The sequence below is a fragment of the Moschus berezovskii genome, chromosome 9 (genome assembly GCF_049115385.1).
Source record: "Moschus berezovskii isolate FMDL1 chromosome 9, NW_MosBer_1.0, whole genome shotgun sequence".
Classification (NCBI taxonomy): Eukaryota; Metazoa; Chordata; class Mammalia; order Artiodactyla; family Moschidae; genus Moschus; species Moschus berezovskii.
In genome coordinates, this window is record NC_142468.1 from 58,839,902 (window position 1) to 58,863,402 (window position 23,501).

At 41.0% G+C, this 23,501-nt stretch overlaps 1 protein-coding gene across 6 annotated transcripts in view; it reads left to right on the forward strand.

The window, feature by feature from the left end:
* The window catches only part of ZNF609 (zinc finger protein 609), a 203,706-nt gene that overhangs the window by 24,061 nt on the left and 156,144 nt on the right, over positions 1-23,501 (forward strand). For 4 of the 6 annotated variants that reach the window (XM_055435717.2, XM_055435718.2, XM_055435719.2 and 1 more), the window contains exon 2: positions 3,168-4,041. The exons of 1 other annotated variant lie outside the window; for it this stretch is intronic. In XM_055435717.2, coding sequence (XP_055291692.1) covers positions 3,295-4,041 — 747 coding nt within the window. In that variant the 5' untranslated portion in view covers positions 3,168-3,294. The remainder of the gene's footprint in view (positions 1-3,167; positions 4,042-23,501) is intronic. One more of the 6 variants, XM_055435722.2, reaches the window with a different exon arrangement.

A 23,501-nucleotide genomic window follows, 5' to 3' on the forward strand; every position in this document is an offset into this window, starting at 1 on the left:
CTTCTCCAGGAATATATGCATTGAGTTTACCCTTAAGATTATAAAAATAATTTGATATTTATGTTTACAGGAATTATTCAAATTTATGCTACGCCGAAGTGACTTTAATGCTTCAGATAGTTTTTAGCAAGATGAATATATGTGTGTTACATAATGGAAAATCTATTGTTTTAACACATAACAAACAACATGACTCTGTAAGATTCTTGAAAAATAACTTTCTCTTCAAAACTATAGATTTTTTATTCTTTTTTAACATTTAATGTTACAGAACAGTCTGAGGTTGGCCTAATTTTTGTTCTTTGTAATTTAAAATTTTTGCTAGAATGTGTGCAAGTTTGGCTTTTTAAAAAATTGATTTTGCTGAAAAATTAGTGAACTTTTTCAAGATCTTTTTCAGTTCAAGGTGTTAACTTATTTATTATGTCTTGATGGGATGCTTTTTCCCATTTGTTCTAGTGTCTTCAGTTTTGCTTTGAGTATTATTAAATACTTCCTTTTAATTTCTCTCATTATTTTCTTTTTGCTGTCCTTTTTCCTTTGAAATAGGATCCTCTACTATTGGAATAGTATCCTCTACTCCTCCAGAGGAGTATCTCAAATTTTCTTGTAATTTCTTCCACAGTTTTAGTTCTGTGTTTTTGATTTCTGTATGAATTTTAATTGGTGTTACAGTTTTCATTTCCTTGCATATTCCTTTTTTTAAAAAAATTACATTCTTTTAAGTTCGTATCTTTTCACTTTAGCCTGGTATCTTCTTAATGCTCTGCCTTCCTTACTGTCATGCTTTGTTTATCTTGCTCCATACTTGACAGGTCAGCCCATACAGTAGAGTGAGAACTATCAGGAGCTCTCAGTGAGCTCTAACATTTTCTTATACTTTATATTCTTTCCTTTATATACCCTTCCAGAGTCTCTGTTGCATTACCATCCTGTTTTGTAGAGGAAGAGTTTTTGTTTGTTTTTTAGAGGAAGATCTTTTGAAACTTCTGTTGTTTTTCCAAGAATAAAAAAGCATGGGATTGTTCTAATGATTTACATTACATACTAATGATGGGGCAGCTCCAGAGGAAAGAGAGTCAGTGGTAGGTGAGTGTGGGTTGTGCTCTAAGCCTCACCACAGTTGCAGAGATTGAAAAGGTGATAAATTATGATTTCGGGCAGAACTATGCTTTAATAATCCTTCGTAGTACAGATTCAGTTGGCGTTCCCATTTCTTTGCCCTTCATAATACAATGATTTTCAATATTATGTTTCTACTGCCTTATTCACTCTCATTTTCTGCTATATTCCCAGCGCATAGTTTAGTGCCTGGGACTTAGTAGGCAATTAATACATTTTTTTTTTAATGAACCAGTAGATAGTATAGAGAATTCCAAGCATTTTACTAAAAATTTCTTCAGAGTTTTAGATCATTTTCAGCGGTATCATTTCTCTAATTCTTCAGAAATTATGTTGCTTTTACCTTGCGGGTCGCATTGTTTCTTAGTTATGTGTTCCGTCATCGTTTTTGTTTATCCTTTTATGAAGTAAGATCTATGTGGACTCAATGCCAACTGTGGTTGTTTGCTGTTGGCACTAAGCTCTCTACTTGATTAAAGGATGTATTTTCTTCTCAGTGCGTGTGTGCTAAGTCGCTTCAGTCTTGCCCGACTCTTTGTGATCCTCGAGACTGTAGCCCACCAGGCTCCTCTGTCCATGGGATTTTCCAGGCAAGAATACTGGAGGAGGTTGCCATGCCCTCCTCCAGGGGATCTTCCAACCCAAGGATCAAACCTGCATCTTATGCCTCCTTGTTGGCAGGTGGGTTCTTTATCACTAGTGATTTTCTTCTCAGATCTGTGGCTAAATGGCAGATTAAAGTGCAGTCCTTTCTCTCTTAAAGCCCAGTTGCTCTCAAGCATTCACTTGGTATAGCTGTGGTCTCCTGGGCTGGCATCTTCTCTCGAACAGGTTCTCTTGAACCCTGGTTCTTTGACACTGCCTTGAGAGAGTAGGTGGAAAAGTACAATTTGTCTTATCCCTGTTCTATCTGTAGCATTTACCTGTTAGATATTTACTTCATAGGATTCATTGTGCCCGCTCCGGTTTCCTCTTTCTGCTCTGCCATCTTCTGAGAGTTATTTTTTAAATGCACATAGAAAGATGGTAAACAAGGGAGTAAGTAAGAACAGAATTCTTTGGCTTCATCATAAAGTAATATCTGGATGGTATATTTTGGCTGTCAGGTTTTCGAGATGGTACACTCCCCAAGGAAATATATATATTCCCTTTTTTACCACCCACTTCACCCAGCCCTCTTTTTAGCTATCTCTGTTCCATGTTGTGAGGCCCTGATGTTTATCAATATAGTGTCATCAGTCTTACAAGAATAGGGAGACTTATACCACATTCTAGCATTAAGTTTTTTAGTACTGTTCAGTTATTGATAGGGTAACATTTTTTTCTGTCTCTGTGTGTGTCTATCTTCATGAGGATTTTAGTGGGAACTACATTGAATTCTGCTATTTAGACATAATTTGAAACCTGGAGTTTAATAAGGCTGGCTTAACTGAATGTAACCTGATGGGTTAAGTCCTCTTTGAGGATTGTCTCCTCTAATTCCAGTTTTTGTCCCTATCCTGATATTGTATTTTTCCCCAGTCCTGTTTACTTTGCTCTTTTGCTTACCTACAACTAGATACCCTCCCCCTGCCCCATATTATTTTTAGTAGGAACAGGTCCTATTAGTAGAGGGATTTAGCCTTTTGCTAGGCAATGTTCTAAATCTCTGATAATTCAAGAAGAAGCATGGAGAAGTGATGTGAGTAAAATTGTGCTGGGGTATGTGCCAGGGCCCGTATTGACTGAGGGAAGATTGCCAGCTGGCAGTGGTAGAAGAAATCAGTCTCTTGGGAATGGGAAACTAGAGGATTCCTAGTTAAATCTTAGCACAGAATCTCCGGGCAGTTGGAAATATTGTACTCTCCCCTGGGGAGATGGAGTGGGAATTAGCTTTTTCCTTGATCCAAAGTGACTTGGTTGGAAATACAACTGAACCTGTTTGTCTTGTCCATTGTGATGTGATAGCCACATCGCAAGGGGCTGTTTTGTGTGGGAGTTTATTTCAGGCTGCCTCTTTGCCTGTATTGTTTCCTTTAACAGCTCTTTACATTTTCTTTTTCCAGCAATGATGTTGTCCACTGGGCATGTACTGACCAATGTGGCAGGTCTGAGAACGTAGCTGAAGCTGAAACTAGGAAAGCTGGGGGCAAGGAAGAGCCTTGAATCTTGAGGTGGGACGTTGACTCTAAGATGTCCTTGAGCAGTGGAGCCTCCGGAGGGAAAGGAGTGGATGCAAACCCGGTTGAGACATACGACAGTGGGGATGAATGGGACATTGGAGTAGGGAATCTCATCATTGACCTGGACGCCGATCTGGAAAAGGACCAGCAGAAACTGGAAATGTCAGGCTCAAAGGAGGTGGGGATACCAGCTCCCAATGCTGTGGCCACACTGCCAGACAACATCAAGTTTGTGACCCCAGTGCCAGGTCCTCAAGGAAAGGAAGGCAAATCCAAATCCAAAAGGAATAAGAGTGGCAAAGACACTAGCAAACCCACTCCAGGGACGTCCCTGTTCACTCCGAGTGAGGGGGCAGCTAGCAAGAAAGAGGTACAGGGACGCTCAGGAGATGGTGCCAATGCAGGAAGCCTGGTTGCTGCTATTGCTCCCAAGGGCTCAGAGAAGGCGGCTAAGGCATCCCGCAGTGTAGCGGGCTCCAAAAAGGAGAAGGAGAACAGCTCGTCTAAGAGCAAGAAGGAGAGAAGCGAAGGAGTGGGGACTTGTGCAGAAAAGGATCCTGGGGTCCTCCAGCCAGTGCCCTTGGGAGGACGGGGTGGTCAGTATGATGGAAGTGCGGGGGTGGATCCAGGAGCTGTGGAGCCACTCGGGAGTATAGCTATTGAGCCTGGGGCAGCGCTCAACCCTTTGGGAGCTAAACCGGAGCCAGAGGAAGGGGAGAATGAGTGTCGCCCGCTAAAGAAAGTCAAGTCTGAAAAGGTAAGAGGTGGCCAGATCTGGCTGCCCACTGCCAGTCAGAACTGCCCCGGACTAACCACCTAATGCTGTGTGCACTCTGTGGGAGGCTCATTAGTTTGTGGGTAATGACCAATTACAAGGTCAGAGCAGCTGGTAATGATAATGTGGTTTTGTTCCAAATTAGGGGATTCCCTGCAGATTTATTAACAGCAGGCCTGGACATTTTGGAGAAGAATATCTGTTGTGGGGGGCAGCTGCTTGGTAGAATGAATTTTCTATAAGCCAAGAACCTCCCACCTTGTCCTTGTCCCACCTGAGTCACTTGTTACTAGAGATTGGCATTAGCCTTTATTGGGTTCCCAGCTTGACTGACATTGCATCCTTAGAATGATTGATAAACTTAACAAGTTGATAAGCTTAATAGGCTTTCAGTTGAATGCTGTTTTAAATGGGATAAATGGTGATGCTGGGTCTCTGGAAGAGACAAGGGTTAAATAATTTTCATTACATGTAATCTACCAAGTGTTCTATTGGTGACTGCCAGAGAGCAAAATAAACAATGGAGCAGGAGGTCCTGAGGTACTTAATCAGCTTTTATGAATTAGTGTTGTGACCATGAAATTTTGGCCTTGAAAGAGAGTCTTTGGCCACTAACGTATAGTTCTTGGCCAGGTATCTCCCTCAACTATTGGAAATCAAAGTCTCCTGGTGATTTAATAACTGCCAAACAGTGTAATGATACCTTGCCTTCTGCTTGACTTGGAAGAACAGGTGCCTACAGCCTCACTAGGGGCTTTCTTCCTTTGGGAAAATTATCTTAGTTCATGTCTCAGTAAATGGAGCTTGCAGGTCTGGAGCAGAGTGGATGTGAGTCTAGGGTCAGCTCAGGCTGCCTTAAACTTCTGCAGCTTACAGTTTCCTACAAAGCGGCTGGCCTGGTAATGAGCTCTTCATTGGCTCTTGATTTTCTGCTCTCTGCTCACCCTGTGCTTTCAGCTGATCCCAGCAGATGCAATATAAATTGATTTCTCTGTAATTGCATCAGCTGCAGCAGGGAATACCTATTTCCATATGTAAGTGTTAATAAATAGAGGCTGGATGTGTATGTTTGGGTGGCAGTGTCCTCTCAGTGCTAGCTTATGTTTTCTTTGCTGTAGGTATTTTGGTCCTTGCCTCTGGCACATCTGTAAGTCTTAGCAACATCTGGGCTTCCCTGGTAACAGTGCTGTCAATTTTTTTCCACTAATAACCCAATGGTTTATTCCCTTTTACCAGTGGCAGCTGCCAGAGAGACTACCTGTTTAGGTGACAGATGCTACAGGCCACCTCAGCAGAGTCAAGTCCCGGCAGGTTACTGGCGTGATGCATCCTGTGCTGGCTGTGATTTACCATTTTCTTTGGGGTGCAGATGGGTAATACTGTTTTAAAGAGGCCTAGGAGTACCAGGAGTTCTTGCTTCTGTTCCAGGCCCTTTAGACTGTTCCCTACATCTGGCATCAGGAAGCTTTTGCCACATATCTATTCATGTTCATAGTCTTTGTTCTTCCTGTGCTGCAAAGTGGCCACTTCTGAAGGTGACCTTCATTTTCCTTTCTGTTTAGAACTCTTGACTCATGTTGCAATCTTCTAAGCCCAGTAGTGGTCTGTGGGTGAAAGGATTAATGATGCTTAGCTTAATGTTGGGTTTAAGTCTAAATGTCCTTGAGAGTCTCCAACAGAGAAGCAAATGGAATCCTTACAGGTTCAGGGACCAGGTAGGTGGCTGGCCTTCAGATTATAAATTGGGCTGAAAGATGCAGTATGTTCAGCTAAGAATATATTTTGGTCAAGGGAAGTTTGCTTCTTAATAAGATAGCTGTGTTATACACTTTGTCTCCCAAAAAGACTGAGAATGGGGCAGTAGAATGAGAGAGAAAAAGGAGAGAGACTGCTTCTGTTTTTGGAGGAAAGATGAAAGTGCTGAGAAGTACTTTTAAAAGAGGAAATTTGCTGCACAGTTTGCTGTTAACTCTAGGCAAGAACCTGCTTTCTCAATTCTTTTCCTTGTTCCTTCAACCCTTCTGAACGGTCTAGTTCTGGGGGGTGCCATTCTAAAGCATTTGGCCGTCGGAATAAATAATTATGTAAATAAATGTTTGGAAGTTGCTAGGAGATGAAAACACTGTGCAGAGAGACAGCATTTCTGGAATGGGAGGAGGGGAAGATGCAAAAGGGAACACAGGTTAGGAATCTTGGAGTAGAGTAGCTTTGAGAAACAAGGACCCCAGGGATTGGGGCATAAAGGGTTTTTGAGTTAATGTTTGATGATTGATACTTTACCTTAAAAGCTAAGTCTTTGAAAACTTGTTTAAGATTTTTCTGTCTGAGCTATGGGCTTGCCTATGGCTTAACTGGTGTGGAATGTTCCGTCCATGTGGGGACAACCAACAGAACCAAAACAGCAAAACAGATGTTTTGATATAATCTAGGAATTACATATGCTCAGCTGGAAACTGTCATGAAGAGGGGAAACTCATAAAATTTGGAAAGGTTCTTAGCTGGAGTCTCCTTAAACCATACCCATTCCTCTAGCCCCTTGGAAACAGGAGAGAAGAAAATGGAGTTTGTGGTGTAGCACAGAATTGTTATATGTCTACTGCTAGCTAATGAGGGGGATTTGAATATTCAAATTCTCTACTTCAGGATGTTCTCTCTCATCAGGGTTTAGGTGTCTCAATCTGCTGCGGCTGAGCAAATTCCTGTCAGCAAAGGAGGTGGATTTCCCTTCATGGGATCTCACTTCTGCTCCCCACACTTCTCTCTGGCAAGGCTCACTGTGCTGTTTCCCAGAGTTCTAGGAGAGACCAGAGATGGCTCTTAGCAACTACTGCTGCCCTGAATTGTCATCGAACACTCCTGCCTTATACTTCCTGCCAGCTGAAGAGATGGGGGAAGGGAGTGTTGAGGCATAAACAAGACAGAGCCTTCCGGCTCCTGTCTGTTCCCTTGCCTCTGATTTGATTGATAGGTTGTTAAGTTAGGGATAGAGGGGGAGGTAGGACAAGGGAGGGTGCCGGTCTGAATGTCCCCAGCTTGGTGCTCGTGCTGCTACTCTGACAGGCAAGAAAAAGAATTTCCATACCAATGAAGGCAGTGATCTGTCTTGACTTTGTTGTGGGGCTTAAGCCAGGAATTTAAGGTGAGGCTCCTTCCCCACCCCCGCCACCCCCCCACCCCCCTGCACATCATGTAAAGTAAAGCTCTAGTGGCTAAAGGATACACCAGAAGCTCTCCGTGTCTCTTTAGCTGCTGGTTTTGATCTTGGAAGGTAGAAACACTGCAGTGTGCTTTCCCCATATTTGTGTCTCAGCTGCTGCTGCTCTCAGAATGCTGCATACACATACTTACCACTTCCCTCACTAGTTTAGGATACAAAGAAAGCTCAAGTGTGCTCTTTGCTCTTTCACCTTCCGATCGTGCTTGCTGTCATATCCTGTGTTCTAAGAGCATCTTTGCCCTTGATTTTGTTTTCTTGCCCTAGTTTATGCCTTCCAGCTCATTTCTCTCGTGTTGCAATCCCTCATTGCTCAACCAAGGTCAGGTCTCTTTTATTCTTTCTGATCCAAGGCTTTCTCTCTTAACGCCTTCCTCCTTTGCTAGCTGTTCTTTCTCAGCTATTGATGACATAGCAGTTAGCCTTGCTTCCTGAAGCCAAATGTCCTCAAGCGTTTTCCTTCATGGAAAAAATTAAAAAGAAGTTGAGTTGATATTTATGCGGGACAGAGATGCATTCTCAAACTACAACGAAGCCTGAACTTAATTTTAATTTTTCTTCAGCAGCTCTGTTTTCCATCTGGGTGTTGTAATTCAAGGAGGGCCCTGAGAAAGATTATCTAGTCCAATCTTCTCACTTGATAGAAGAGGGAACTGAGACCAGGGAGGTCATGTGACTTACCTAGACTCAGAGGTAGTCAGTGGCAAAGCCAGGTTTTTGTTTACCAAGTTCTTGTGACATATCGTTACTCTGGGATTCTTAACAAATCCTTCATTGTTATGAAAGATTTTGTTTTCCCCCTCTAAAGACTACCTTAACAATATTGGGTATATTAATAAATGCCCAGATGCTCTTAAGACTGCTTTCATTGGTTTTCTGTATCGATTTTAATATTGTAGACATTCAGTAAACAACGGGTCTTTGAGTTTCGCTTTCTTTAGTAAGTTGATGATGTTTACAAAGAACAACCATTTGTAGCTGATGCTGAACCTCCTCTATTGTATATACAGAGGGAAGAATGTTGCTTTTAACTCTGTACTTCAAGCTTGACTTACTGAGAGTGTGTGTTTGTGTTCTGGAGTATTATTGTTCAGTCAAATATTCATTGTTATCACTGAGGCATTGCCAGCTCTCTCTTTATTTGGCAATTGCAAGTATGAAAAAACAAAACCCTGCCTTTTTGCTTCTTTAATATATCACTAATAGGCAGACCTTAAATGTATTAATATTGTGGATATTAACCGTTTTGTAAAGACATGAAATACTGTTAGGTACCATTATCATCTTTCATTCATTCTATGTATTAATTGAATGCGTTTTAGATTCCAGGTATTATGCTTAGTACTGGATATATACTGATGAATAGAACAGAAATGGTTGCTGCTCTTTGAGGAGCTTACAGTTTACTGGCTAGGGCAGAGTTCTTGAAATTGTGGCCCATAAAACCATGTGCATCATATCATTCCAGTGTCAGAAATGCAGATCCTTGGACTCTACCCCAAATCTGCTAAATAAGTTTTACGGGTAGGGACCCAGAAATCTGTATTTCCAGAAAACTCTCCAGATAATTGCTATATACTTTAATGTTTGTGAATTTTCTTTAACCATTGTTAAAGATGGGCACTTCATAAGGTGGGCGTTGGGAGCCACTTCTAACCTGAAACACCAGACTTGTAAACTTAAATTGCACGTTAGCTCTTACTTATAACTTAATGGTTAAGAGTATAAACTCTGGAGCCAAACTACCAGGGTTTGTATCCTAGCTTTGCCACTTATTAACTGAGTAATGTTGAACAAATTACTTAACTGAGCTGCCTCAGTTTTCTCGTCTACCCAATGAGGAAAACAGTCATTCCTTACTAGAATTTTTATGAAAGTAAATTAGTTAATCCATATAAAACACTTAGAAAAGTGCTTGGCACATGGGGAACATTCGATAAATATTGGAAAAGAAGATAAAACATGATTTGAGTTGAAATAGGTCTCAATTGACTCTAGGCAATAATGAGCTGAAATATCACAACATTCCACCTATACAGGAAGCCCAGTATAAACAGATAAGCACGTTGGCTAAGACTTTCAGCACTGTTCTCAGAAGATGTTCCAAACCTGGATTGGGACCCGTGTATGCTTGTGATGTGTTCTAAAGGCCTTGGTATTTATAGTGGGGTTTGGTGAGGTAGAAGACCAGAAATTGGTTTCCAAAGATATTGCAGTGGCCTGTTGAAATTCAGATTTCATATGAATTGAGTTTCCTTTTTGGCCAGAGCCCTGGTGTGGGGTTGAGTATGTTGGATAGATATTGCTGTGGGTTTGCCAGCATGTGCAATCTCATGTATGCTGGAAGAGCACTGAATGTTTTTGTTTCTGCACAAGAGTGCATGGAAAATCTAAGTCCTAGTCCTTAATCTTTCTCCCCCAGTGTGAACTTGTATTTTTGCCATTTGGGTATAAGAGCTGTTACCAACAGAGCTCATCCAGGGAGGCAGCAGGGCTTGGGCTTTTAGGCTGGAGGTGGCAGTAACATGCACAGCTGAGATACTGCCACTGCTGGCTGTCTGAGCCCTCCTCTCTGTGGTTTTCACTCTTCAAGCCATGCTTGAGTAACCCGCCTCCAGAGCTGCTGACAGGGCTGTGTTCAGAGGCCTTGGAAATTACACTGTTCATTTCCTTATCATCCCCTGACCTGCAGTGCAGAGCCTTCTGGTGCAGGAACAAGGCAGAAAGAAATCCAGACGGCTCCCAGCCAGCATGTGTCAGGGACTACAAAGAAGGAAATTGGACTTGCTCACTTAAAAACCATGGGGTTAGGCTTTGATTTTTGGTTCCTGCCGAGAGTTATTTGTGTGTGTGCACATGTTCTATCTCAGTGTGCATGTATAGAATGAGGCTGTACATGGCAGAGCTGTAGAGGAGGAGCGTCTGAAAGTAGAAAGCAGAAAGGAGATTGCTTTTCTCATCAGTTAATTTCCCAGTCTTGCCACTGGGTTGGGCCTGGAAGGATTACCATCAGGAAGGTGCCAGGCCATATTAATATTTTAAAATATATATCTCTCTAGGTACAGTTTAGTCATGGTTGAGAGCACCCACCCAAGTAAGAAGCTTCCCAGGCTAGCTGAGGAGACATTTTTAACAAATCCTATTCTCTGAAGTTGTTCATCCTAGATGACATTGACATAGTCAATATTTAAGCTGGACAGGGAGGCCTGGTGTGCTGTGATTCATGGGGTCGCAAAGAGTCAGACACAACTGAGCGGCTGAACTGAAGAAAGCAGAGTTTGGTCAGTATCGGGTAAAAGGGGTAGCTCTTTTGAGATGGGGGATAGTATGACAAGGAAAGATAGGAAGAATTTATATCATTCTGTGACTTTTTTTTAAAATTTCTGGTGCAAAATTCTATTATGTTTTCAGAGCCTGTCCCTGTGTTTTTTTCTTATGATCTTATAAAACAGTCTACTTCTTTTTTGCTTTTGAATTTCTCTTGCCCTTGGAGACCCAAAGGAAACTTTTCAGACTGAAGAAGTACTGTGTGTATGGTTCGGTTCTTGAGCAGAGTGTACAGTCATTTGGACCTTAATTTTCCTTTTTCTGTATTTCTACTACTTTAATGTCCCTCATATCTCAGCTGGTAAAGAATCTGCCTGCAATGTGGGAGACCTGGGTTCGATCCCTGGGTTGGGAAGATCCCCTGGAGAAGGGAACAGCTACCCACTTCAGTATTCTGGCCTGAAGAATTCCATGGACTATGTCCATGGGGTCGCAAAGAGTCAGATACGACTGAGTGACTTTCACTTTCACTCTAGTCTATAAAATGCTTGCTTTCTGCAGAGTGTAATATTTTCCTGTCTGCTTGCAGTGTTGGTTGATATAAGAAATGGCCAATGTCATTTGTGATATTGGAGCCCTTGTGAAGTGGGAAAAAAAGAACTCTTTTAAGCTTTCAGTCCCTAGAGATATTTTTAAATCCCAAGTGTCTCTCTTGTTGGAAGTGCCCTGTAGAGAAGTGTTTTTGCATGAGAAACATGACAGCTAAGATGAGAGGGAATTATTTCCTTTTGTTCTTGTTGTTTAGTCGCTAAGTCGTGTTCAACTCTTAGCGACCCTATGAACTGCAGCATACCAGGCTTCTCTGTCCATCACTGCTTCCCTGATGTTCTTTGAGTCAGTGATGCCATCCAGCTGTCTCATCCTCTGTCACCCCCCTTCTCCTCTTACCCTCAGTTTTTTCTAGCATCAGGATCTTTTCCAATGAGTCAACTCTTCTCATCAGGTTGCCAAAGTATTGGAGCTTCAGCTTCAGCCTCAGTCCTTTCAATGAATATTCAGGACTGATTCCTTTAGGATTCATTCACTGGTTTGATCTCCTTGCTGTTCAAGGGACTCTCAAGAGTCTTCTCCAACACCACAGTTGGAAAGCGTCAATTCTTCGGTGCTCAGCCTTCTTTACTGTCCAACTCACATATCCATACATGTCTACTGGAAAAACCATAACTTTTACTATACGGACCTTTGTCAGCAAAGTGACATCTCTGGTTTTTAAAAAACACTGTCTAGGTTTGTCATAGCTATTCTTACCTTCTTGTAAAGCAGTGATCCCTACATCAGCAACATCAGCATAGCACCTGGAAACTTGTTAGAAATTCAAGTATCAGACCCCGTCCCACGTCCCCAAATCAGAAACTTCAGGCTTAAGGCCCAGCAATTTACGTTTTACCATTCGCTCTCCCACTGATCATGCGTTAAGGTTTGAGATCCATTGTGGTAGAGCACATTTCCTCTTAATAGTGAACATCAAATTCACCAAAAAGTTTAAAAGGTAAAAAATAACTCTGGACAGTAGGTATGATTTTTTTTTTTCCATCCTGAATGATGTTCATATATATCTTTTTATGGACAAACTGACAGGAACCTAAAATTGGAAGGAATACCTAAGGATTTGGGAGTTTGAGAGCAGAAGAGATATTTATTTATAACTTTTCTAATCCTTACTTTTCTCATCTATAATATGGAAGTGACTAACTACTGACTTCATAGGGTTATTATGAGTATATTAAATAAAGAAGGTTAAACACTCAGCACAGTGTCTAGCATGTAAAGTTGAAAGTAAAGTTGTTAGTTGCTCAGTTGTGTCTGACTCTTGGTGACCCATGGACTGTAGTCTGCCTGGCTCCTCTGTACATTGAATTCTCCAGGCAAGAATACGTAAGTGGACAGTCATTCTCTTCTCCAGGGGATCTTCCCAACCCAGGGATCGAACCTCAGTATCGCGCATTGCAGGCAGATTCTTTACCATCTGAGCCATCAGGAAAGCCCATCTAACATGTAGTAAGTACTCAGTAAATATTAGCTGTTGCTGGTAGTACACTGTTACTAGCTATGAGGTGCAGAGTGATTGTGAAATTAAGGAGAAAGGATATCCTTTGAAGAGATAAGCCCCTAGAGGTTTTGGAGAGTAATGAGTTTATGATAGCTAATATTTTGAATCCTGATTTCCAGGTAGGCTTAGGAAGAGACTGATTCAGAGCATTTGGAACCATTAATGTTTGGGATTTTATCATTTGCTGATTAGTTTGAAAGGGTTTGTTGGACTCCTTTTGGTTACAGAGCTGATCTCATGTTGAAGAACCATGGCTCTTGCTTAGCTATTTCCCATTAATGGCTAAGGTTTGGTATATACTCCAGCTTTCTGAATTATTTTTCTCAGCATTGGAATGGCTATAAAGTGATTATTTTGTGGCAGGAATGGGAACCCTTTCCAGGGTCCAAGAGTGGGTTCTTATCTAACACTTAGAAATGTCCAAGGAGACACATGTGCTGACAAAGCAAGAGACTTTATTGGGAAAGGGCCAGGTGGAGAACAGCAGGGTAAGGAAACCCAGGAGGACTGTTCAGCCATGTGGCTTGCAGTCTCAGGTTTTATGGTAATGGGGTTAGTTTCCAGGTTGTCTCTGGCCAATCACTCTGACTCAGGGTCCTTCCTGGTGGTGTGCGCTGCACTCAGCCAAGTTGTTTTCAAGTAGAAAGAGTCTGGGAGGTTGGCAGGACATATGGACTGGAGTCTTCACTCTCCTTTTGAATTTTCTCTAATTCTTCCTTTTGGTGGTAGCTTGTTAGTTCTATATTCCTTACTAGGACCTCCTGTTTAAGATAACTCATTCAAGTGGTTACTGTCAGGCCTGACCAGGGTGGGTAGTTTCAGTCAGTGGTTCCCCTAACATTTATAGTTTAGAGAGTTTTTTCTTCTCCTCTGTTAATCCCTGAAGAGTGCAGGCTTTAGAAGGGATTAGAACTACAGGTAGTCTAAACAGTCAGGAGAAGAATAAGGATTGAGGTACTTCTTTTTGTGAATTTGTCACTAGCTGCAGGAAATAAAAGAGCAGTCCTTAGGTTTTTAGGAAGTGGTCCAGAGTACAATTTGACTGTGTGCTTGAAAAATACACTAATTGAATATTTTTTAATTTGAAATCACTGGGTTCCAGCCTTAGTGGCACTACTAGCTTGGTTTAAATGAACCAGACCGGGTCGTTAAATCCTTTCTTGTCCTTTTTTTCTTTTTTAATTGAGGTACAGTTGACATAACATTTTCTAGTTTCAGGTGTACAATGTAATGATACCATGTTTGTGTTGCAAAATGATCATTTCAGTAAGTTCAGTTACGTCCTCATTGCTACAAAAATTTCTTCTTGTGTTAAGAATTTTCACAATTTATTTCCTAGCTACTTTCAGATATGCAAGAGAGTATTATTAAGTGTGTGTGTGTGCGTGTGTTAGTCACTCAGTTGTGTCTGACTCTTTGTAACCCCATGGACTGAAGCCCGCCAGGCTCCTCTGTCCATGGGATTTCCCAGGCAAGAATATTAGAGTCATTTCCTTCTCCAGGGGATCTTCCTGACCCAGGGATATGTGGTCTTAATTTTCCAGAAATCCTTGACACCCCAATATAAAATAATAAAGACCTTATTCCTGAACCTGCTTCTGGACACATTCAAATTAAATACACTCTTTTAAGAAGAGACAGAATCACTTCAGATAGGAGTAGTAAAATTTCTCTGTCTTTCTTTGCTGTTTTTTTTGTAAACACATACTATTTCCTTGAAATCAGGAAGAAATTAAATGTTTTGAATATAAACTATTTCCCTAGTGGGATTCTAAATCTCATACCCAAGAAAGAGTAATTATAGTTAGAATGCTAATTGTTATCAGAGATGAACATATACTTGACTATGCTGCAAACTCATAGTTAAAATAATTATGGAATATCATGTTTGGGGCAAAATCATAATGACATAATCTAAAATTTTCATATAATAATTTTGTTTTGTTTTTTGACTGCACTATATGATATATGGGCTCTTAGTTCCTCAACCAGGGATTGTACCCAGGCCCCTGCAGTGGAATCATGGAATCTTAACCACTGGACTGGCTAAGGAAGTTCCCATATAATAAAATTTAAAACATGGTTTTTAGTACTGATACAAGTGTTATCTAGGCTTTCCAAATTTACATTAATCTGTACTTTAAATGGATCTTTTTTGGTTTTGGTGTATGCATATACCACTGCAAAGGAGGAGAAAAAAATGGCAAATGTAGGGAAGAAATCATACAAAGTGACTGCACATTTATATACACCATATTAGTCTAGATCTTAATTCTCTCAGTATGCAGATTTCTAAACATCTGGTAGACTGTCTGTTTTAGATAAGACATGCCATAAGGCATTTTTCATTTTACTTATACATATGTGCTTAGATTGAGAATGTGATTGCTTATTACAATTTCAGAAAAAGGTTGAGAAATTCTTTCACTTATGTTTGCACTCTGGTGTCTCTCCTGTCCATTCCCATCTCTTACACGGATCAGGTTCTAAAGTCAGGGTTTGATATACTTGGTCAGAAAGTACCCTTGAAGATTACATGGGTGGTACCATGTTAGAGATTGCCATTCAGACTTCACAGAGTCAACATAAACAGTTTTTTCTTTAGCATTGAAACAAACCATCCTTTCTTTAGTTGAAGTCTCATGTAAAAGCTGGCTTTTTTTTGAGGACTGAATTGATGAAAAATATGTTTTGTAAATACTAGAATTAACCGATCCCTTCAAAATACTTACACTATGCGAAGACACAAGGAAATGGAAACCAGATAAATGAACAGCCAGTTCAAGTCTCCCATCTCTGACTCCCTCCAGAGTATATACTCAATGGATGGAATAACTGCAAGGCCCAGACCATTCACATTATTCTTTGTGTTTGTTGTTGTTTTGCCAGTCACATAAAGTTGATTTGTTTATGTTATCTGTTTAGTGTACAAAAGTATTTTATGGCCGAAGAAATATTGGGCTCCTCTTTCTCTCTTTAGTGTAATATTACAGGTCCATGGATTGAATCCAGCCTAACGATTATTCTTTTTAGCATTCCTACCAACATAAATATTCTTGAGCCTAGTCTCTTTCTTAGGTTTAGTGCCTTTGGTAGCCTCTTTCAGCTACTCTTCATTTTCTGTACTTTTCTGACTTAGAATCTAAATCATGCTTTTTTAATATCTTGTAGTTGTTTTATAATAATTGTTTTTTGTTATTTATGATACTCAGTTTTACATTTGTGAATAGGTCCTGCCCTAACCAGATGGGATTATATTTAGTTATGGAGATTTAGAGAAGGGGCTTTTCTCTTCTTCTCCAACTGAAAATAATTAACTAGGAAAAAATAGTCATTTTTATATGTTCTACCATGGGTATAGCAGTCTGGGCATAGCATTGGTTGTATCAAGAAAACCACTGTACTACTGGCTGCAAGTTTTTACCCATAGTTTGAAATCACTATTAGCTACTGCTTAGGGATGATACTGTTGTGAATAGAATGCCTTATTTGAAGGCTTGTTGCCAGTGCTATGCTTTTGGCTGTGTACTGGTGGCAGCTCTTGGCCAGCACATTGCACCTGTCCTATAGGACTGGAGAGACAGAAGTTTTCATGTTGAAGGGCTAAGCGCAAATGTTTCTGGGCGTAGGCCAGTACATCACTGAGGAAGAAGAAAAGTACAGTTTGCCACTCCCTGGGAAGCAATCTGGCCAGGGCAAGCCTCCCAGAACTGGAAGTTTATTGATTTAGGACGGTCTGGGGGTTTGTCTCTCAGCCTCTGTGATATGGAACTTATTTTCAAAGCAAGGGAAGGGATGGGATAGAGCAGACTTAAAAGTAATGTCACTTCTCAACTCTCTAATGCCCCTTTTAGGGCTAAGCAGGTGGTGGTGGTGGTTTAGTTGCTAAGTCGTATCCGACTCTTGCGATCCCATGGATGGTAGCCTGCCAGACTCCTCTGTCCTTGGGATTCTCCAGGCAAGAATACTGGAGTGGGTAGCCATTTCCTTCTCCAGAGGATCTTCCTGACCTAGGAATCGAACACGGATCTCCTGCATTGCAGGTATATTCTTTACTGACTGAGCTATGAGGGCAGAGCTAATATCACACAAAGAGGAGAAGATTGATTGTTGATAAGAAACCAAGTAGTTAAGGCTGTGCCTAGCTTCTGCTGGGTTAGTGACGTGAAGTGGCATTTAATGTAGAGAAGAGTCTGGGAAAGTAGTTGGAAAATAATACTCCAGTGACATTTTCATGTTTGACTAAATTTTTTCAGATTTTTCACTTGTTTTTATTCTGTAGTTACATTTCATCTTCTATTTCATATCTAAACAAAAGCAGGAGCAAAGGGCTAGGTTAATCATACTTTAATCCTTCCCATTCCCTTGCCCGAATAAAGCCTAATACTAAGGAAAGCTTATTGAAGTGAACTGGGAGCAGCTGGATAGGTATGCTTGGAAGATTGTGAGGAGGTAGTGGAGTTGGGCTTTGAAATGGTGTGTGTGGAGAATAACTGCGTAAATATAAATTTTGATGGTTTCATTTTGCTTTTAACAAATAAATACTTTCCTTATCACCTGTTTACTTGCCACTGGCAAGAAAAACAGCAAATGGCTGGTTTACCACCCTTTAAAGATGGTTTTAACTAGCAATTGGAGATACTAAAAAACCTCTTGATGAAAGTGAAAGAGGAGAGTGAAAAGGTTGGCTTGAAGCTCAACATTCAGAAAACAAAGATCATGGCATCTGGTCCCATCACTTCATGAGGAATGGATGGGGAAACAGTGGAAACAGTGTCAGACTTTATTTTTGGGGGCCCCAAAATCACTGCAGATGCTGATTGCAGCCATGAAATTAAAAGACGCTTACTCCTTGGAAGGAAAGTTATGACCAATCTAGATAGCATATTAAAAAGCAGAGACATTACTTTGACAACCAAGGTCCGTCTAGTCAAGGCTATGGTTTTTCCCGTGGTCATGTATGGATGTGAGAGTTGGACTGTGAAGAAAGCTGATCGCCGAAGAATTGATGCTTTTGAACTGTGGTGCTGGAGAAGACTCTTGAGAGTCCCTTGGACTGCAAGGAGATCCAACCAGTCCATTCTAAAGGAGATCAGTCCAGAGTGTTCATTGGAAGGACTGATGCTAAAGCTGAAACTGCAATACTTTGGCCACCTCATGTGACGAGTTGACTCACTGGAAAAGACTCTGATGCTGGGAGGGATTGGGGGCGGGAGGAGACGGGAACGACAGAGAATGAGATGGCTGGATGGCATCACCGACTCGATGGACATGAGTTTGAGTGAACTCCGGGAGCTGGTGATGGACAGGGAGGCCTGGCATGCTGTGATTCATGGGGTCGCAAAGAGTCGGACACGACTGAGTGACTGAACTGAACTGAACTGAATCTTATTTATTTATTTAATTGATTTATTTATTATTTTTGGCCAAGCCAAGGGGCTCACAGGAGTTCCCTGACCAGGGATTGAACCTGGGTTATGGCCGCGAAAGCACCGAATCTAAAACAGTAGACTATGGCTTCCCTGATAGCTCAGTTGGTAAAGAATCCACCTACAATGCAGGAGACCCGGGTTCAATTCCAGGGGATGGATGGGGAAGATCCACACCCTGGAAGAGGGATAGGCTGTGGTGGTGGTTTAGTCATTAAGTCGTGTCCGACTCTTGCGACCCCATGGACTGTAGCCTGCCAGGTTCCTCTGTCCATGAGGATTTTCCAGGCATGAATACTGGAGTGGGTTGCCATTTCCTTCTCCAGGGGATCTTCCCGACCCAGGAATCGTACTCAGGTCTTCTGCATTGCAGGCAGATTCTTTACCGACTGAGCTACAAGGGAAGCCCAGGGATAGGGCCTGGAGAATTCCGGGGGCTGTATAGTCCATGGGGTCACAAAGAGACACAGCTGAGTGACTTTCACTTTCACCAGGGAACTCCAGGAAACTTAGATTTTAGTGTAGTTCTGTTTATAAAAATTATCTTTTCTTAAATATTCTTGTGTTAATCTTATCTTAGGAACGGTTCCTTATCATTACATTTATCCTGCTTAGGTTCTTCTATGTGTTTCAGAAACATTTCCAAAGTTCGACTTGCAGCTGATGAGTAATAAGTCTAGTAGGAGGGACAGAATGTAATCAAATAAGCACATAAGCTTATGAAGGCTAAGGTCAAAGAAAATATCCATGAAGATATCTGAAGAATGAATCGGATCGATAGTTTGGAGAAGGGAGTAAAATGAATGGACAACCAAGTGGAAATGTCCCTTAAGGTCCAGAGGTTATGAGAGAAAACTGGAAATCTAAAGATGTGGGAGTTACTAATGTGAACAAATAAGCGATAATTGATGCCATGAAGGTGGGTGAGCTTGCCCAAGGAGAATGTGTCTGTTGAATGAGACAAAAAGAAAGGGGCCCGGATAGATCTCTGAAGAGCACCAAGAATGTAGGTACGTGGATGACCTATTAGGCGGTGCTTCCCTGTGTATTGGAGAGAATACAGAACTGCAACAGGGGACACATGTCTAGAAAAACATTTAAAAATTCTCTGAGAGTGATTATAGAACTTGCTTAGTTCTGTAGTTAGATTTGGACTGAGTCATGCTGTAAGGAAAAGTGCCTTTCCCATGCTGTTTGTGAACAATGAGAGAGTGATCTTTGGTTTTTACTTTAACCACTTTCCATACTTTTTCTGCTTTTCACAGCCTCTTCCAAATCATGCTTATCTTCCACCATGGAATTAAAATGAAAGCGTAGACTTTGTAATTAAACCTGTGTTCGAACCCCAGCACTGCCACTTAATAGATATGGAATCTTGAAAACTTCCTCTCTGGATCTCATTTCCCTTAAATTTTTATGGATTAAAATCACACTGTAAGTGCACAGTATATGGTAGTCTAGTACTTGTTAACCAGCAACAAATGTTTGTTCTGTTTTCTTTTTTCTTCCTTGCAGTTTCTCCTGTTTTTCCCAGGCAGGGTGATTTTTTTTTTTTTTTTTTTAAAATCTGTGATCATGTTAACCACAGCTTTTCTGCTAGAGCTAAGGAGTTTTGCATTTTTGGTAAAAGCCCTTACTAGAGAGGAAGTAGAAGGAGGGCTTCTAGAACATAATCCAGAAGTTTCAACAACAGCATCATTGGTAGTTGGGGCTAGGAGCAGTCTGGTGTATTGTAGGATGTTTAGCAGCGGCTTTGCTGTTACCCACTAGGTGCCAGGAGCATTCCCCCCAAGCTGGAACAACCAAAAATGTTTCCATACATTGCCAGATGTCCCTGAAAGGACAGAATTCCTTTTGAGAACTGTTTGCTAAAATACTTTTTCTTGATATGTGTGTTACTTACACGGCTGTGTTTATGTAATTTTATGTTTGTGAAAATGCAGTGAGTTGCATAATAAATGCAGTTTTCCGTTGCAAATGTTATGTTCCCACACACACAAAAAAAATCTGTAATTCTTTTTTCACCAAAAGCAATAGAGAACCAGGCACTAATCAATAACTGTCTAAGTATGTTTACATTTTCATCCTCTTTCAGCCCCTAAAAGATGGGGTAGAATTAGCGGGAAGAGGGGTCTGTGGTAGGATGGAAAGGCAAAAAATATTCTCAAAACTTGGCTTCCAAACGTCTCTTTTCAACTCCTAGCTAGTAGGATGTTGAATTTCGAAGATTTCAGTATTGAATTCTGGGTTCAGGACAGAGTTGAATTATTAGCAAAACATGTATCTTCCTTCCCACCTTCTCTCCTGTACTGTGACAGCAAAAGAGAAGGTCACCCAATTTGGTGACCCTCTTTCAACTCTCGGGCCCTCGTTTCGATTCTTGGTACCTCACTGAAGTTACTTCTGAAAGTGTTTGCTTTTATCTTTAATATAAAATCTTTCAGTTTTTCTTTACTTGGTATGGGTGAGTAGTGTCCTTCCGTATTGGATGATGTTGACTGCTCCCTGTGAATACTGACTGTCCCCAGAGAAGTCCTTGACTAGGACCTAAGCTGGAAGCAGTAAGTTAAGTAAACCACCTCCGTGTCTTAAAAGGAGTCCAAAAAAAGATCCCGTTTTGAAGTTTGAAAGATCCTGTAAAGAGAGGGCAGGCCTTAGGCCAAACAGCCTTTGAGGTGGTAACCGGCTCATAAACGAGAACTGGCATGTGCCAACAGAATCTCTCATCCCAGCTCCAGAGTTGGCTGAGGAGGGAAATGTGTGGAAGGCTCTGTAAGTGGAAGGATTGTTCTTGGCTTTGGCTGTAGTGTAGCTGGAAACAGCAGGGCAGGAGCTTGGACCTGATCTCTGGCATCTGGGTATTTCTCTGAGAAGAAGGGTTTTTTTCCCTTCTTTTTATTGTTGATATTTTTCCTCTCCCCTCCTCCCTCCTTCGTATTAACATTTCAAGGTACAGGAAATGGTTGGATATTGAGTGTTTTATAGCTCTTCTAGAACAGCCTATTAATATTGGTCTGCCAAGACGAAAGCCAGAAGGGATTTAACTAGGTAGAATCAAGGCTCATAACTTTTATGAAAGTGCCCCGAGCAAGGTATCCTCAGTTTATTTGGAAATGTTTAAGTTTTACTAAACTCCCATCATTTCCAGCATGTTTTTATAAAGAGGATAGACAGCCATGGTGGCTAAACCAAGGAGAAATCTTAAGACCTGAAGTTGGCAGCAACACAAGCCATCTGAGGACCAAAGGAGAGCATTGGTGTGGCAAAAAAATGCAGCTATGTCTCTGGACCCCTGTCCCCTCATTATTCTCTACTGGCCCTGACAGCTGCCAAAGCTTGCTCAATAGAGTTGTGGGCTGGGGATTGTTTCTTAATCCTTGTAAGGAGTACCAAACCTCAGCTGTGTTATCTAGGCTCTGAGCCTCTGGCACTTGGCGAATGGACTTGCTGAGGCATCTGGTGACTCTAGACAAAAGCCTGTTTTGTCAGTGAGAAGATTGGGGCAAAGTACAAGCATTGTTATCTCTGATGCCCTCAGGGCAAACTGTCCTCTTGGCAAGTGGGAGAATCTTGACCTTGTGAATTACAACAGCCTCTCCACTGGGTTTTAGGTTTCTTTGAGATATTTTCTATTTGTCCACTACTAATGCTTTAAAAAAAAAAGTTTTAAAAATAAAAGCATTAAGTGCTTTATTATAAAGAATTTGGAAAATGCAGAAGGTAAAAGGAAGAAGAGAAAAATCATGTCTAATTCTACCATATTTATTTTCTTCACAGAAGAATTTCTTTAATGTTGTGAAACTGGTTGAGATTATTAGTTCACGGTTGGTTTGTACATGACCTGTACCTCATGAAGCTCAACCTTGTTCCCTTAAGCGTCTTTTATTTTACCATTTGAGAACTGACCTGGTCTGGCTCTACTTGGCTAGATTTCATTACATTTGATGAAATCTCACCCTGGAGTACAAAGTTATCTTCTATATTTAAGTTTTTGTAACTTGTCTCAAGCCAAGTTTTTATCTTCATCTGTGATTGTCTTTAGAAGGCTGGTTGTTTTTTAAATTAGTGATGGTGAATTAGTCTGCCGGGGAAAATGATTCTGTTAGTGACTAATAGATAGCTGGGAAATTTGGGAGCAAGCTGTGAACTGAACAGGTTATAGATGGAGATTTTTACCCCTCGTACATATTTTTTAAAATTAAGGTCATATTTACTTTTTTTAAGTGTTTAACTCAGTGGTTTTATAGTCACAAAAAATGGTGGTGCAGCCATCACCATTTCTTAATTCCAGAATATTTTCATCACCCCAGTTATCAGTCTCTCTCTGTCACACACACACACACACACACACACACACACACACACAGCCATTCTCCCTAGCACACACACACACACACACACACAGCCATTCTCCCTAGCCATCACCATTTCTTAATTCCAGAATATTTTCATCACCCCAGTTATCAGTCTCTCTCTGTCACACACACACACACACACACACACACACACACACACACACACACACACACACACACACACACACACACACACACACACACACACACACACACACACACACACACACACACACACACACACACACAGCCATTCTCCCTTTCCCCCACCCTCTGCCTCTGTTGACAACTAGTCTACTTTCTATCTCTGTGGAGTTGCCTATTCTTTTTTTTTTTTTTTAAGTCATCAGTTTGGTTTATTTTTTTGTTTCTTTTTTTTCCTACATGCTAGTTTTTTTTTTCTTCCTATAGGTATTTTATTTATTTATTTTTTTATTACTTTACATTATTGGTTTTGCCATACATTGACATGAATCTGCCCTGGGTGTACATATGTTCCCCATCCTGAACCCCCCTCCCACCTTCTTCCCCCTCCCATCCCTCTGGTTCATCCCAGTACACCAGCCTCTAGCATCCTGTATCATGCATCGAACTTGGACTGGCGATTCGTTTCACATATTGTAATATACATGTTTCAATGCCATTTTCCCAAATCATCCCACCCTCGCCCTCTCCCACAGAGTCTAAAAGACTGTTCTATACATCTGTGTTTCTTTTGCTGTCTCGTTCTTTTGGTTATCGTTATCATCTTGCTAAATTCCGTATATATGCGTTAGTATGGAGTTGCCTATTCTGAACATTTCGTGTAAATGGAATCCCACAACATGTGACCTTTTTGTGTCTGGCTCCTTTCCCTTAGCATATTTTCAAGGTTCATCCATATTGTACCATATATCAGTACTTCTTTTTATAGCTGAATAATGTTCTATTGTATGGATATATCACATTTGTTTGTCCATTCATCATTGATTGCCATTTGGATTGTTTATACTTTGGGGCTATTATGACTAATGTGACTATGAACATTTGTGTATAAGTTTTTGTATAGACATGTATTCGTTTCTCTT